The sequence below is a fragment of the Zosterops lateralis genome (genome assembly GCF_965231275.1).
Source record: "Zosterops lateralis genome assembly, chromosome: Z".
Lineage (NCBI taxonomy): Eukaryota > Metazoa > Chordata > Aves > Passeriformes > Zosteropidae > Zosterops > Zosterops lateralis.
Window position 1 is genome coordinate 12,971,658 of NC_139800.1, and position 14,753 is coordinate 12,986,410.

The window sequence follows — 14,753 nt, forward strand, 5'->3', positions numbered from 1 at the left end:
GTATACAAGTTCTAAAAACGCTTTCTTTTCTGCTTTATTTCATGCTTTCTCTGCTTCCACTTACCCATTTTGATGTGGGATTTCTGGCATTCAGGAATGTGTCATAATGAGATTTGTCAGATGGCTCTCTTTCCTAACAGCATTCCGAGTGCTATGGTGGAGTGGTGTTCTCTCCCTGAGCACCCAGAGGATGGCTTCCCAGAACTCTCCACAGTGACACTCTCATCCCTTTCCTAAGTGGTAACAGCTCATTCAGAGCTATTGACTCCCACCCCAGAACAAGCTACAGAGAAACAAGCCTGGGAAAGCCCCATCATTTACTAAGGCTGTTGATCCATATGAATGTTAATTGCAGTTAAGAGTCTTGTTGGGTCAGTACTAATTAATTATCACACAAGTACCACTAGAGACTGATGATAAACTTCCTGAGAGTTTAATCCTTGTACACACAAAACTTCTAAGAAGAATGGGTGAAACACTGAAGATCACAGTTGGTAGAAGAAACAGAAGAAAACAAAGACATTAATAGGGCTTTAACTTGGTCCTGGTATTTGCTGCTGCTCACTGCCCTCCATTAAACAAACAAAAAGATACCATTTAAAAAAACAGGCAAACAAACCAACTAAATAACCATACTAAACAAGAGAATAGGTGAGAGGGGAAGATACTTTGAAGAGTCTAAATTCTAAAGAGTAATATTAAGACTAACTCAATATGTAAATCTCATTAAGGGATATGAGACAATATAAATTATGAGTTTTGTCTGCTGCTTTCATTTTTACTTGTGTCCAGAAATGTTATTTAGCATTTTGTTAAGTGTATGAGTGGCTCTGGTTTGATCCCACTGGGTCACTATGGTGGCTAAGATCAGTAGCAATAGTTAGGACTTTGCTCTGAGGGCCCAAGCAAAACCTACACAGTAAAAATGCCATGAAGCTCAGTGACACTATAAAGCTCTCACAGTATCAGGAGAAACTGAAACATAGAGACTCTATTTGTGCTGTATAGCTAAAAACCCCGAACTTCCAACTAACGCTGAACATGATTTCTATTTGTGTTTCTAATCAACCAACATCCATCCCCTCTGGAATATACTGCTCCAGAAGCTCTCTAATCAAGTAGCATCAGTTTAACCTTTCTGCCACTCTGGGCTTTGTTGCTTCTGCAGACACCCTTTTATTTGTTAAAGGTACTAAAGCTTTGGGTTTTTGCTCTTTCTTCAGTTTAGACCAAAATATCCTTTTTATATGGACTGACAATATATAGACTGACATATCTGAAGATGCCAGTACTTATGCTAACACAGTGCACATGTAAATGTAGAATTTTGTTAATCTGAGTACTACTTCAGGCTGGAAGTGCTTGGGTTGGCATGCTTCCATGGTTAATACCTGCCTGCATAAGAAGGCCCAGAAAAGCCTTCTGAGAGACTAGAACTGTGCACTGCTACCCAAACCCCCAGACTATGCTCAGCTGGGGCTTTCCAAGCCAAGTGATGGGAATAAGGTTGCAACAGCAAGGCTCATATCCCTTGTGCAATGGAAAATTTGGAGAGGAACCAGTGACTGCTTTCTTTCCCGACCTTTAGTAGATTGCAGAGACACCTCTTCCCTCAGGGCAAGCTACATCTCAAGGGTAGAAACTGCAAGACAATAAAGCGTGATTAATTTCTGTCAGTGAATGCTGTGTTGAGATCCAATTTCCAGGTGTTTTTAGTATAATTGTTATCTTGCTCACATTCTTCTGGGAAGAGATCCATTTCAATCAGTGCAATCTCTCAGGGTCTCTAATTTACTGCACAGGGGTGTGGATCAAGGGGGCTGTTTGCAGCTTAGCCTGAACAAGATTAGCCTGATGCTTTTGGGTTGAAGAAAGCAATTATGGCAATTGTGTGTGAAATGTTTGCATTGCTTGTCCTCTGGTTTTTCTAACCATCTTGCAATTTTGGGGATTTTATCTACTCCTGATTTAAGACCTCATGAACAATTCCCTGCTTTGTGAGGAGCAGAGCAGACTGCACACTTTTCTTTCAGCAGTTCTCATAAAGATAAGCCCAGTTCTCCTCACTGCCAGGTTGTGCTCCAATGTTTCATTACTTCATGCATTTTAAGACAACAGGAATTTCTACATTTATGAAACCATCCCAGCACAGTTGTACAAGAAAATGTACTCTTTAATTTACACTGCACTTAAAGAAATCAGTGGTAGTTTTAATCTCTAGAACTGTCCATTCTGACATGTAGCTGGGATGATGCTTAGGCACTGAGATAAAATTGAGATCTCCTGTATAGGCTACTATGTAGAGCTTCCTTATATATTCTGTGTGGAACTACTTTATGTGCCTTTTTAGGCAGCACAGCTGAAGCTAGAACATATTCAGGGAGGCACTTCCACCTCAAGAACTTGTCTCTCTTGTTGATCCCTCAAACCTGTTATTCAGCTGTTAGGATGTTGTACGAAGTGAAGCTGTTTACAGAATTATGGAGTGGAATAGACATAAGAAATGGCTGAAAATCTTATGTCTGGCCCTCTGTGGGAAGTGCCACTCACCCCACCTGCAATTGCCTTGAACAAAACACAGATGTGCTCTGTAACAGGAACTACACGTTTGTGCCCAACAGCCCTACACTGCTGAATAAAATTGTCTGCTTTGTCATTAATGGTGCGAAAATAAAAATGTGGTTATGCAGAAAAGATTTTATTCATGCTGGTAAGTGTATTCTTTCCAAATAAAAGCTTTTAACAAGGAAAAAGATTGCTTTGGGTTGGGTTGGGCTGAAACTCTGCTTCCAGCTGTTTTGTTATTTTTTTTTTCAATTTCCCAGCACTCTTCCAGCCCTTCTACTCAGCCCTGGTGAGGCACATCTGGAGTGCTGTGTCCAGTTCTAGGCTGCTCAGCACAAGAGACAGGAGCTCCTGGAGCAGGCCCAGCAGAGGGCAACAAAGGGGACTGGGGAACTGGAGCATCTCTGCACGTGGAAAGACTGAGAGTTGAGCCTGTCCAGCCTCGGGAAGAGAGACACAACCCAGAGGGGAACTCGCCCATGTCTATAAATATCCAAAAGGAGTGGGTGCCAAGAGGAAGGAGCTTGGAATATTGTCCTTGGTGCCTGAGCAGGGAGGCTGGACCAGATGACCCACTGTGGTCTCTTCCAACCAATCTGGAGGATTCTGTGATTCCAGAGGTGGAAACAGCTTTCTCCTTATGTAACAACAATAACAATATTAGTAATTTCTTCCCGTGTTCTCCGCGGAGGGCCGACCCTCTCTCTCTCTCCCAGATGGCACCGGCGGCCCGTGTGTCCCGTGTGCCCTCAGGGCCGGGCCGGGCGGGCAGGTGAGGGCAGGTCACGGCTGGGCCCGCCCGGGGCGCTCCGCGGGGCCGAGCTGGGTGGGGGGCGCTCCTCGGGGCCGCGCTAGGAGCCAGGACTCTCCTCGGGGCCGCGCTAGGAGCCAGGGCGCTCCTCGGGGCCGCGCTAGGAGCCAGGGCGCTCCTCGGGGCCGCGCTAGGAGCCAGGGCGCTCCTCAGGGCCCGGCGCGGGGTGAGGGGGCGCTCCTCGGGGCTGCGCTGGGTGGGGGGCGCTCCTCGGGGCCGCGCTCGGAGCCGGGACTCTCCGCGGGGCCGCGCTCAGAGCCCGGGCGCTCCTCGGGGCCGCGCTCAGAGCCAGGGCGCTCCTCAGGGCCCGGCGCGGGGCGTAGCGCGGCGCGATTGGCGGCCGTGCCCGGCTGAGGGCGGTGCGAGGCGCCGCCGCCGCCGCCTCCCGGCCCGGCCCCGCCGCCCGTGCCCGGCCTTAAAGGCGCGCGGGGCCCGCGGCGGCGGCAGAAGCGCAGTGCGGGCGGCGGCGGCTGCTCAGCGGTGCCGGGAGCGCGGGGGGGCCGTTCCCTCGGAGCGCCTCGCCTGGAGCCCCTCCCTGCCGTCTCCCGGGCCGAGGAGGGCTGTCACTGTCACCGCGCCGGCCGCCGGGCGCCGCCAGCATGTTTGACAGGACGCGGCTGCCCTTCGTGGCGCTGGACGTGCTCTGCGTGCTGCTGGGTAGGTCGGGGGGCCGCGGCGGAGCGGGGGGAGCCGTCCCCGGGGCACCCGCACGGCACGGCGCTGATGGCATGGCTCTGGCCTCCCCTCCCCGCCCGCACCGCCCTCACCGCCCGCCCGGGGCTGCTCCGGGCCCGGCCCCGCCGAGCCCCCCGCCCGCTCCGCCCCGCGCCCCCCGCACACCGCGGGACCGGGGCCCGGAGGGGAGGGGAGAGCCCCGCGGGGAGGGAGCTGCTGCAGCTTATCCGCTGACATCTGAACTCCCTCTTCTCTCTGATGTCCTTGCTCTTCCTTCCCTAACCTCCTCTGTCGGGATGCAAACCGGTTGTGGCAAAAGCCAGTGCTGGAGAGGTAGATGTGTGGTAGGTCCCGCAGCCCGGGATGTGTGTGTGTAATCCCAGAGGGTCGGGAGGCTGCCCTGGCAGGGCCGTCATCCCTCCCTGCAGGGTCCTGCGGGGGCAGCGGGCAGGACTCGCTGTCAGGGAGGTCTCGGCACCGAACACCGCTGTTGCTGCAGGCTGGGAGCGAAATGGGGCATTGATTAGAGCCGGGTGTCCGCGCCCTGTGCCCGAGAGCAGCAGGGAGAGAGGGAGGGAGCGGTGCTGGGGCAGGAGCGGTGGTGAGCAGGGGGTGAACGGACGCAGCCTCAGCACACTGCCACAGCTGCAATGCTTGTCCTGGCCGGCCCAGACAGCAGCGCCTTCCCGGTGTTGCTTTCTTCTGTTTCAGTCTCTATTGAAACGGCTTCGTGCCCTGCCAGTTTGCGTTAACTCTCTCCTTTTATGTAATGAGGCAGCGTAAAGAGCAACGATGTCAACTGTCGGTCAGAGAAGGGGCGATTTCACTTGGTAAAGAAGTGGCACTTTTCAGTCTTGGGAGCCTAGGAAGCGTCTTTACTCTCCTGGAGATGCCCAGTCTTAGGAAGGGCTAATTCTGGATGTTTGCTTCTTAAGTGAATAATGTCAGTACTTCAGTAATCTAAGCGCTTTCTTGTCGTGTTCAGTGGATAGCATTCAGGCCTAGCTCATGAATTCCTGCTTGGCTGAGGTTTTTGGATCGTATTTGTAGCATCAATACAAACATAATGAACAACCTTCTTCTCTTGCTGGATGATGCTTCAAATAGCAATGGTACCTGTAGCTAAATGCCATTAAAAAGCAAAATTACAATGAATGATGCATTGCTCTGAGGTAATGTTACAGGAGAGAGAGCTTTTGCAAAATGGTAGTGGATCCATGTAATCCACCAGGAACAATCTTTATTCAGATCAGGAGTTTGATAAAACTGTGCTATTGTGAGGCTTAAACTTTCTTGCTGTCTTTATGATGAGTGAAGCAGTTTTGTCTGTCTGGATAACTGTCAAAATTACAAAATCTTGATAATTAGACAAAATTTTTGTGCTGTGCATATAGTTTGGTCTGCATGAAGCATATGGGTACATTGTAAGGAATCTTGAGTAATGAAGGAAAGCAAAATATACTGAAAGTAAGACTGCAGAAGGATATAACTTGCAGGTAACCCACCTGAAAGGATGAGGGTTTCCCCCTACTGCTGTCCCAAGTCACTGGGACCAAACTGAGAAGGTAGGGTCTTGACCTTGCTCTGCAGTGTAATATCAATTTACACACCTTTCCCTCCTCTCCCCCTCACCCTGTGTAGCATTTGGATCACAGATGCACTTATCTGGTGCCTCAGTGTACTGGAGGGTTGCCAGACTTTATTTTCCCTTGGGCTTGTTTACTTCCTGAAAAGTCTGAAAAATGCAGGCAGTGCATATGAAGTTCCCTGACACCTGCAACTTTAAACACATTGGGTTACAGGTTTCATTGAAACTCTAGCTGAGACAAAAAGACAGATATTTGCAGGGTAGAAAAGATACTGGGTGTAGGACCAAGTTCTCTTCCTCTTCTACCTCCCATCTGGCTGAGACAGGTTCTTATAAGAACAAAGGTCTTACCTCTGTCTAATGGCTGCTTAATTTTTTTACTGTAGAAAGAATAGCTCCTCTTCTTTGTGGACTTTAACTCTCACTTATTCCATGCCCTTCCCCCTGCCCGTGCACTTTGGTATCTGCTCAAGTGACACAGGTAACTGCCTAGATAAAGTGACTTGCCAGTGGATAAGTGATACCTGGTATCTCCACTGTGGAGACCACGAGGCCTCCAGCAGAACTGAAGGTTTAAAAACCAGGGAGACCAGTTTCAGTTGAAGATTGAAGCCTCACTCTTGGTGCGGTAGCCCATGCTACCACAAAAAGGAGTACCAGTAGCATCCTCAGAATCCCCAGGGTAACCCTTGTCACTTGATACAGAGCTTTTCTTTTTTCTCCTCTTTTTCCTGTTTATACTTTCTCCAAAATAAGAGGAGATGGGGAAGAAAAATTAATTTCATTGTGTCAGTAGTGTTGGACTTGAGGCCCAAGTGATATCCATGCGTACCACTTGAAGTTGCACTGATCTGACACACCCATGAACTCGCTGCAGTGCAAGGAGGTGATTCTAACTTACTTGCTCCTGGTTTAGTCAAGCCATTTTTGTGTGGTTTGAACTTCCCTAGCCTAAGTTTTTCAAAAGAAAGAGAAGGGAAAAAAGCAATCCTGTGATTTTTGTGTGTGTGTCTCTGTGATTTATATGGATCTATTGAAAGGTGTGACATGCTTAAGTTGCAGATGAGGAAAGAAAATAAGAAAGACATCAAAGAAGAGCAGGTGGGGAGAGCAGAAAAAAAATAGAAGGTAAAAACATCTCCTCCCGTTAAATTATTAGCCCAATTTGGTTGACTGAAACTCAAGTCTAAGTTTCTTTTAATTGTCCTTAAGAAAGATCTTTCCCTCATCTGCTTTTTTACCCACTAAAGGAGCTACAATTCAGGGAAAGAAGTCTTTGTTGCCCTCACAAAATAACTCCTTCCCTCCTATCAGCATGATAATTCTCTCCTCCTAAAAATAACACTGGCGTTCCAGCATTAAACTAGCTTTATATTTTGCAATCTAAAACCAGCAAAAGCTGCAGGTTTCTGCAGTATCTGTCCTCAGATGGTGTGAGGAGGCTGTATCTGCATTCTGTGTGTGCTGATCTGCAGTGCTGGGTGTGTGTGTGCTGCATGTCTGCATGCAGCTCTGCAGTGCTGCAGGCAGCACCTCCCTTACTCCCTGTGCTCCAGTGGACAGTGCTCAGCTGTTTCTGGCACTGGAAGGCATGAGTGGCCTGGACTGCAGGATTTCTTTCTCCCTCATGCTTCTGTTACTTCTCTCCTAGGTTTTCTGATCGACATTTTATATAGCGTGACAGAGATTGGCATTCTAGACAGTAGTAAAACCATTTTTCACAGATATATACTGAGGCTTGGTTCTTAGTTTATTACACTTCCAAACTGTCATGCAAAAAATTACATCTTATTAGAATAGCTTAATTAGTTAGCTTGCAACTGGTGTTTTCATTAGGCACTGTGTATATATACACTCTCTGCACTCTTACAGGTCTATTGTTTCATTGCAAATCAGGCTCCTTTCTCATTAAGGCAGGTAAACAACACTTAAAGAACAAAGTTGGGAAACACATGGCAATACTCCTGCAATCAGTGGAAGAACTGCTAAATGCATTTATCTTTAGATCAGACTCTCACAAAGACCAAATCAGATTAAAGGAAGCTCTGCAGAGGTGACTGGAGCCATAAGGAAAACACTTTGTCACAACTCTGGGGCAACTTTCATCTGGTCTGTACTTGCTGAAATTCATGCCTAACCTAAGTGCAAGGGATGCAATACAACACAACTGTATTTCTTTAGTCCCTTACCTGACTATGCAATTACTGACAAGCTATTATAAGTAACTGGGGAGTGTACTTGTCAATATGTGATTGCTGGTGTAATGCCAGAATATGTCCAACCCAAGATTAGAAAAACTGAAGCCTTCTAAAGGATTCAACCCTTACTGCTCTGATTCACTTTTCTGCATATATTGGAAATAGTAAAAAAATTATTTAAATTTAAAGCTCCTGTGGAATATGTTTGTGTAGGGATTTAATCTTTTTTTCTTCCTCTCCATGTCCTACCATGTGACTATGGGGAAGGTGAGACTCTGGCGGTCTTATTTATTCCTTATGATGATTTTTAATTTTTTTTTTTATGAAACTACTTCTGAGTAAGGGAAAGACTTCCAGTCCTTCCAAACAGAAGGACATATGAACTGAACCCAGAGGTAGTAAACACTCATATCTCCTTCAGCTTGCTGTTTAAAGGCCGCTGGAATGTTTTGTGATATATGACAACATGCTGAACAGCAGATGCTTGTATACAGGACACCGTGAGTTTGCTTTTGCAGGGTGTGCCCTGTGGGGGCAAGATGGCTGGACCACCCTGCACAGTGTTTTGCTTTCAGTGCTATTCTTCTCTCTTGGGAGTGTTTACCCGTGCTGTCCCTGAAGGCTGCAGTCTCGGTGACAATTAAGGTATTGCTGTTCAGTCAGGGAAGGCTCCTTCTATGTGGGTTAGCACTTCCTGATTGCCCTAGTTCAAATAAAACCTCCTCTGCTATTATTTGTGACTCACTGACATGTGTGTCACCATTCTTATTTTCCACATCATGTGGATGATAAATATTTTTTCTAGTGCATGAACACATTGTAAAGTTGTAACAGGTACATGTAAAGGAGCAGTTTGTCTCCAGTGACACTATCCGCCAGGTACCGTGACCTGGTACTTATTAAGTTGACACTCTCAGTTAATTGGAAACATAGTTGTTACGTGAAACTGGGAAAATCTTCCTCTCCTGCTGTGCTTTCTTCTTTGCAACAGTCACTTTTTATTTTCTCCAACATAAAGAAAGATGCTTTACCAGAGACTTGCTCCCTCTTGATCAGAAGCCTGCAGAAGAACTGCAGGTAAGAGTTCAATTAGTTAATGAACACTGTTCAAAGTCAGCAGTTTGGTTCTTGTTCTGCCAGCTTTTGCTGTTGTGTATCTTATACTAACTTCTGACTCAAAACCAGAAGTTCTTGCACTTTTTACAGCAATGGGTGAATCCTAGTTTACCTTTCAGTGCCTTCCCAAGACCTAAGTCATGAACTCAGGACTGTATTATTTTCTCTTGGCATAGCAGAGTAAGATGCTTATCAGCTCTTGTGTTCCTTACCAGCTGCTTGAGTCCTGGTGATTTTTTTTCCTTACCTTTAAACAGTCAGAAGGGCTCTTGCAGCTTTTTTACATGAGGGCGGTGACCTTTGCATAAGGGGCTTCTGACATTTTCTGTAGAAAATTAAGTATCACACTAAAATTAAATTATGAAGCAGCTAATCTCTCATAGCTGAAGGATTCTTGCCTTCCCTTTCTACTGCTTGAGTACTTGTTTATGCTGTAGTGAGCTGATGCAACATGCCTGCTGGCTTTAAAGAGTTGGGCAGTACACACTGATACTGACTGAAAGCAGTTTGGTCTGAAGGCTGCACAATCACAGCCCTGGTGGGGGGAAATGAAGAGTTGATTACTGGTTGCCTGCTACTGCATAGTTTTATGTAGGAGCACTGTTGCTGACCAGATGCTGATGAGGGGATAAAGCTGTGATAATCCTCTGTCTGTGACTGTCTTGCAGCAGTGGAGGGCAGGTGGCACAAACAGGTGACCCAACTCTTGAAGGTATCCAATGAAAAAAGAACTTGAGCCTTGTTGTACAAGGCCTTGCCAACTGACTTGGATTTACTCTCCCCGACAGTTGATAATCCTCTTTCCAGAATTAGTCCAGGAGAATTAAAACAAACTCACCTTGGATGGAGGATAAAAAAGAAAAAAAGTGCTGAACAGAATTGCATAGAAAGCTATTGGCAAGATATGCCACCCACAGAAATATGGCTTTTAAAATGAGCTTGATTTATTGCTATATCTGCTTGGTTTGGTGGGGATGCTTCTCTTCCTTATGCCCTGTCCTGCAAAAGAAGATATAATTCTTAGGTTCAGGTAAAATATTTGATTGAAATACCTTTTATTTTACCTTTTATTCAGGTAAAATAGTTGATTGAAAACAACTGGGAAATCTACAGACATTGGAAATTCAGATCATGGATGACTAGCAGACAGCTAGTTTTATGACAAGAATTAAAACCATTTAAAGCTCTTTTGAAGAAGCAAGACTTCCTTAGGATATTTTCTGAAACTGTTTTGGTTGTTGGTTTGATATTTGTTGTGGTTTTTTTTTTTTTTTTTTTTAATCTATATTATTGCTACATCAGGAAACACTAGTCATAGCATCATAGATTTGTTGGAAGGGACCTTAAAGACCATGCAGTTCTAGCCTCCCTGTCATAGATAGAAACACCTTCCACTAAAACAGATACTCACTTCAGCTGTAGCAATAAATTTCTCAGTCCTGCCTGTGAAAAGACTTATAAGCAATTTACTAGCCAGAATAGTTAAATCCTGCAATTTTAAAACTAAAAAAAAAAAAAAAAAAATTATCCTTCTTATATTAAGAATCTGATGCCTGTCTCTTCTTGTTTAATAATTGACTACTAATGACTTGACCCACTTTCTGGGAGGGATTTTCCCTTTTCAAGTTATGAGACTGATCTCAAAGGTACAGAATCAAAATTGTCTATGCATAAGCCTGCACTGTGTTTTTGGCTCTACTTGTGCCAGATTCTCTGGTGCATTAATCCTTATCATACAGTCAGATATAGCTGTCAAAATCAAGACTGCTTGTTTGTATGGAAGCCAAGACCCAAATAAGCTTCTTTAGCAAATTATGATATAAAGAGATAATGCTGAAACTTTACTGCACTTATGACTCTTTCTGTTGCCACATTGAGTTTGAGGAAATGACCAGTACAAGAACAGGCTGCTTTTGCTCTGTTATAGACTTTACTAATTCATCTTTAAAAAGCTGTGACCGAGAAGCAGTCTGACTCAGAAGTTTGGGAAAGCACTTGAGGTTTACTTGTATTGTACTTAAACTCAGTTTTGGCATCTCTCATTCATGTGGTGTCTTGATATTTGGCAACAGGAAAATGAAGGATTTTTAAGATGTTAAATTAGAAAATGCAGGTATGTCAGATAAGGGCACCCTTTTTGGAATGTCTATCGACCTCAACCAGATGTTGCTAAACGAAACCAAAGGTATGGATGAGCCATATCAGTGCACCCTTATTTCTGTGATGGTGCTGAGGAAGCAATGGATTTTCTAGACATAGCCTAGATTTTAGTGCCTCCTCTCCTTTGTCTGCTTCTGCTAAATGTGCGGGTTTCAGAGGAGCTGTGTGGGGTTTCCTTGGATCTCATAAGGTAGTGTCAATTTGTTAATTAGCCATGCCTGGTCTGGAAGAAAGGGCACAGTTTTTTGTGATCCTTTTCCTAGGAAAGGAGAAAACCGTATCAAACAGGAATTATGCTCAGTTTTTGCCTCAGTGTAGATGGAATTAAGTATCAAATTTCAGCATCTCAGGTGGCTTCTGCCTCTTAGGTGACATTTTTACCTCAAATTAATATTAGTTTTTGTCCATTTAACTCAGTTCAGTTATTTCCAAAAAAGTTTTATGTTACTAACTCACTGAAAGTAAGCAATAAGTGCAATATTTTCTGAAACTGGAGTACTGGGATGGTAAGGAAAATATCTACATTTGTCTGCCTTGTTTTGAGGCATAGAAGGGCGGTGAACTGTGCTTATCTTAAGCTGAAGGGGTGGTTTGGAAGCTGGTGGTGGAGAAACCTGAGAGAATAAACTGCTAATTATAACCAGGGAAAACTTCTAATGTGCAGCAAGCTAATGGCCCTTAATGGGTACAGAAGCCAGACTGTGAGACTGAGCCTGTCAAATAGTCAGAAATTATTCTCTATGAAATTCCAAAAATCATCTTAGTCATTATTTTACTTAATGTCTCCTTTCCTTGGTGTTGCATTGAGTGAGTTTTTTGTAGTTTTTTACTGACTTGTGGAAACTGGGCTTCACTTTTTTGTTGGTAGGTAAGCCTATGGTGCAGTACCATTACTCAGCTAAAATACTCCAAGGCAGTGTGATGGCTGGGGCTAACACTAGTGGAGATCCTGGGAATGGAAATCAGGTCACTGTTTCTGCTTGCAAACTCTTTTCATTCTTCCCATCTGTTCCTTAAACATAAGAGTCCAATTATCAACACTAGAAAATTATATACCTTAATACATAGAAACTGACATCACAAATCTAATCCTGATAACTTCTACTACAAATGGAAAGCAGCACCTGGTCTATTAGTGTCTATGTGCAGTGTAAGGCTTCCTCTGCTGTGGCGTTATTCATTGCACTCAAGTGTCAAAAGCAATGTGTTTTTTCCAGATTCTGAAGTGATGGACTTTTTGTGCAGTCTCCTGAATCAGTACAAAAGAAAACTGCTCTGATAGCTCAAGAATATATAGAGTCTGGTCACTTTTCCTTCTAAAATCTGTTCAGATTGAGCTTTCTATAGAGTTTATGTTCTTACAATGTACCATTAGACACCAGAGACTTCAGTCTAACATGAAAAGGAAGTCCTGTCCTCTTAAACATGGTGTCATGCAGCAGTGGGTGCAGTGTAAAGTGACGTGGTGTATGACAGGGTATACAATGTAGTGGAAATTCTGAGTCCCTCTGTAGCACTGCTGACTTTGTTAAAGACTGTTTAAATAAAATATTGCTATGCTTGTAGGACTCATTGGAAAATGAGCATTTACATTCCTGACAACTAATTGCCTATTATATTTCTAGAGACTGAATGGTATTTCAAGTTAGTGTGTGTAGTTATAGGTGAAATACTCTGAAAGCCTCCCGTTGTGCACTCCCACAAAACAAAGATTAAAATGGGAAAATAGTTCCAACTTCTGGAGTTTAAAAGAGAAGTAGTCATGAATGACATTCAGAGTTGACGTCACTTGCATTAAAAAAAAGCAAATCCTTCCCTGTCTTGCCAACCAGCTGACCTTGGCTGTTCCATTTCTTGGCTGTGTTGCTCTCTTGGTCTGTAAGCTCTGTGATTTAGATTGTGTGCAGAAGTCTGCATCTTTGGGGGCATGTGCATTGTTTTTAATTCTCTATATAATACTGTCAAAGCCTTTAACTGAATTTGATGCTAAGCACATAATGCAAGCAGTGATGAAATATTCAATTTTCCCTACACAGGAGGGAATTATAGTGGGAGAATCCACCCTTATTTACTGTGGCTACAGCCAATTGGATTCTTCCTCACCCCTTGAGCAGCACTGCAGTGCAAGGAAGTGCTGACCTCTCCTGTTCCATCCTCTCTCTGCCCCCAATTTTTTAGCTGTTAGTCCGGGGTCTTAAATGTTTTCAGGTCTGTCAGTCATGGGGCAGTTGGCCTCTATGTCACTGGGTGAACTGGTAGTGGCTTCCAGGTGTGTGTCCATCCCTTGGCCAGCCTCAGCCTTCTCCTCTCCCCCTCACCAGAGCAGAGCCCAGGGCACAGTCTGTGCTTGTGACCTGCTGTTGGCTCACTTGTCTGCTGTATGTTTCTCTAAGTAATAGAGCAGGATAGGATATTACTGTCTTGTTTCTGCACTTTTTAAATTTGCATTTGCACTTCTCTGACCGCTCACAAGAGAGACAATTGCATGGGCTTTAGAGTATAATGTATTTAGTGCTTGTAAAAGTGCATTTTTTAAATTGAAATGTAGGTATAGGGGAGAATACACTTGCCCATGCAAATGTTTTTAAACAAGTGTTTTGACTTCTAATTAATTGGGACTATAGAACTAGTGCTCCCATGTGCTGCTGAATGCAGAGAATCTGGAATATGATGCAGTTCTGTCTTAGTAAATGACTGGACTAGAAATTGCATGCTTGTGTTGAGGCTGTCTGAGCTCAGGGCAAAGTTTCCTTTGCTTCCTGCCTCTATCACCCTTGCCTGGCATAATAAAAGTGGTGAGGAACTTGCTCAATTGCTGATCTGGTTTCTCTGCTGGCCAAATCATAAATCAGAGGACAAATAAAAATGTACGTAGCATAAAGTTGCAAGTAGGAGAGATTAGAATGTTGTTCATGCTTTTAAATACATGTATCCTGTTTACTGAAGCCTATCACAGCTTCTGGCATTATCAGAACAATCAGTTTGCTGGTATTAGAAATACTTCACATTCTTTAGTGCAGAAAAGTAAGATAAAGTTCTTTAAAGTGGCCAGGAGGTAAGTTGTGGGCTACCCACTTCTCTCAGCTAGTGCAAATAAATAGTGCACTGATTTTTCTCTTGTGCACTCCTGACCTCTAGTTATCAAAAATCTAAATGCTTTCTCATTAATTTAATCACTTCTTCCTCTTGGTAGTTTTTTTGTATTCCCTGTTTTTTTGAACCACCTGTTTCAAAAGATGCTGGTTCTTTCTCTTGACTGTTCATAGAAAAAGAATTCCAGCCTGTCTCATTTTCTGCAGAGAGCAGTATCATTTACAGATGTTTCCAAGCTCTCTCCAGTAGCATGAGGTTGACCTCATTTTCTTTAAATCTCTTACCTACTTCCTCACCCCAGACTGTACACTGAAAAATGAACAATGAAGCAAACATGGTTATCCTGTCTGAAAATAAAAGGAAAAAATACGTGTGTAAGAGTAGGAAAACTTAAATTCTCTCTTGCTCCCGGTAGTAATTGACAGCTGTATAGGTTTAGCTTGAAATGGCTCTGTGAGGTTATTAACAGTGTCATCTGTCTAATAAGAATGTCAGCTGTAAAAAGTAGCTCATCTGTTTTGAGGATATAGTTTGATGTGTTTTATGG

General features: G+C 44.1%; 1 protein-coding gene across 2 annotated transcripts in view; it reads left to right on the forward strand.

Annotated features, from left to right (window-relative positions):
• Positions 1-3,904: 3,904 nt before the first annotated feature.
• Positions 3,905-14,753, forward strand: part of PLPP1 (phospholipid phosphatase 1) — a 62,409-nt gene continuing 51,560 nt past the window's right edge. Inside the window, exon 1 of one of the 2 annotated variants that reach the window (XM_083883215.1) lies at positions 3,905-4,033. In XM_083883215.1, coding sequence (XP_083739341.1) covers positions 3,976-4,033 — 58 coding nt within the window. In that variant the 5' untranslated portion in view covers positions 3,905-3,975. The remainder of the gene's footprint in view (positions 4,034-14,753) is intronic. The other variant, XM_083883214.1, reaches the window with a different exon arrangement.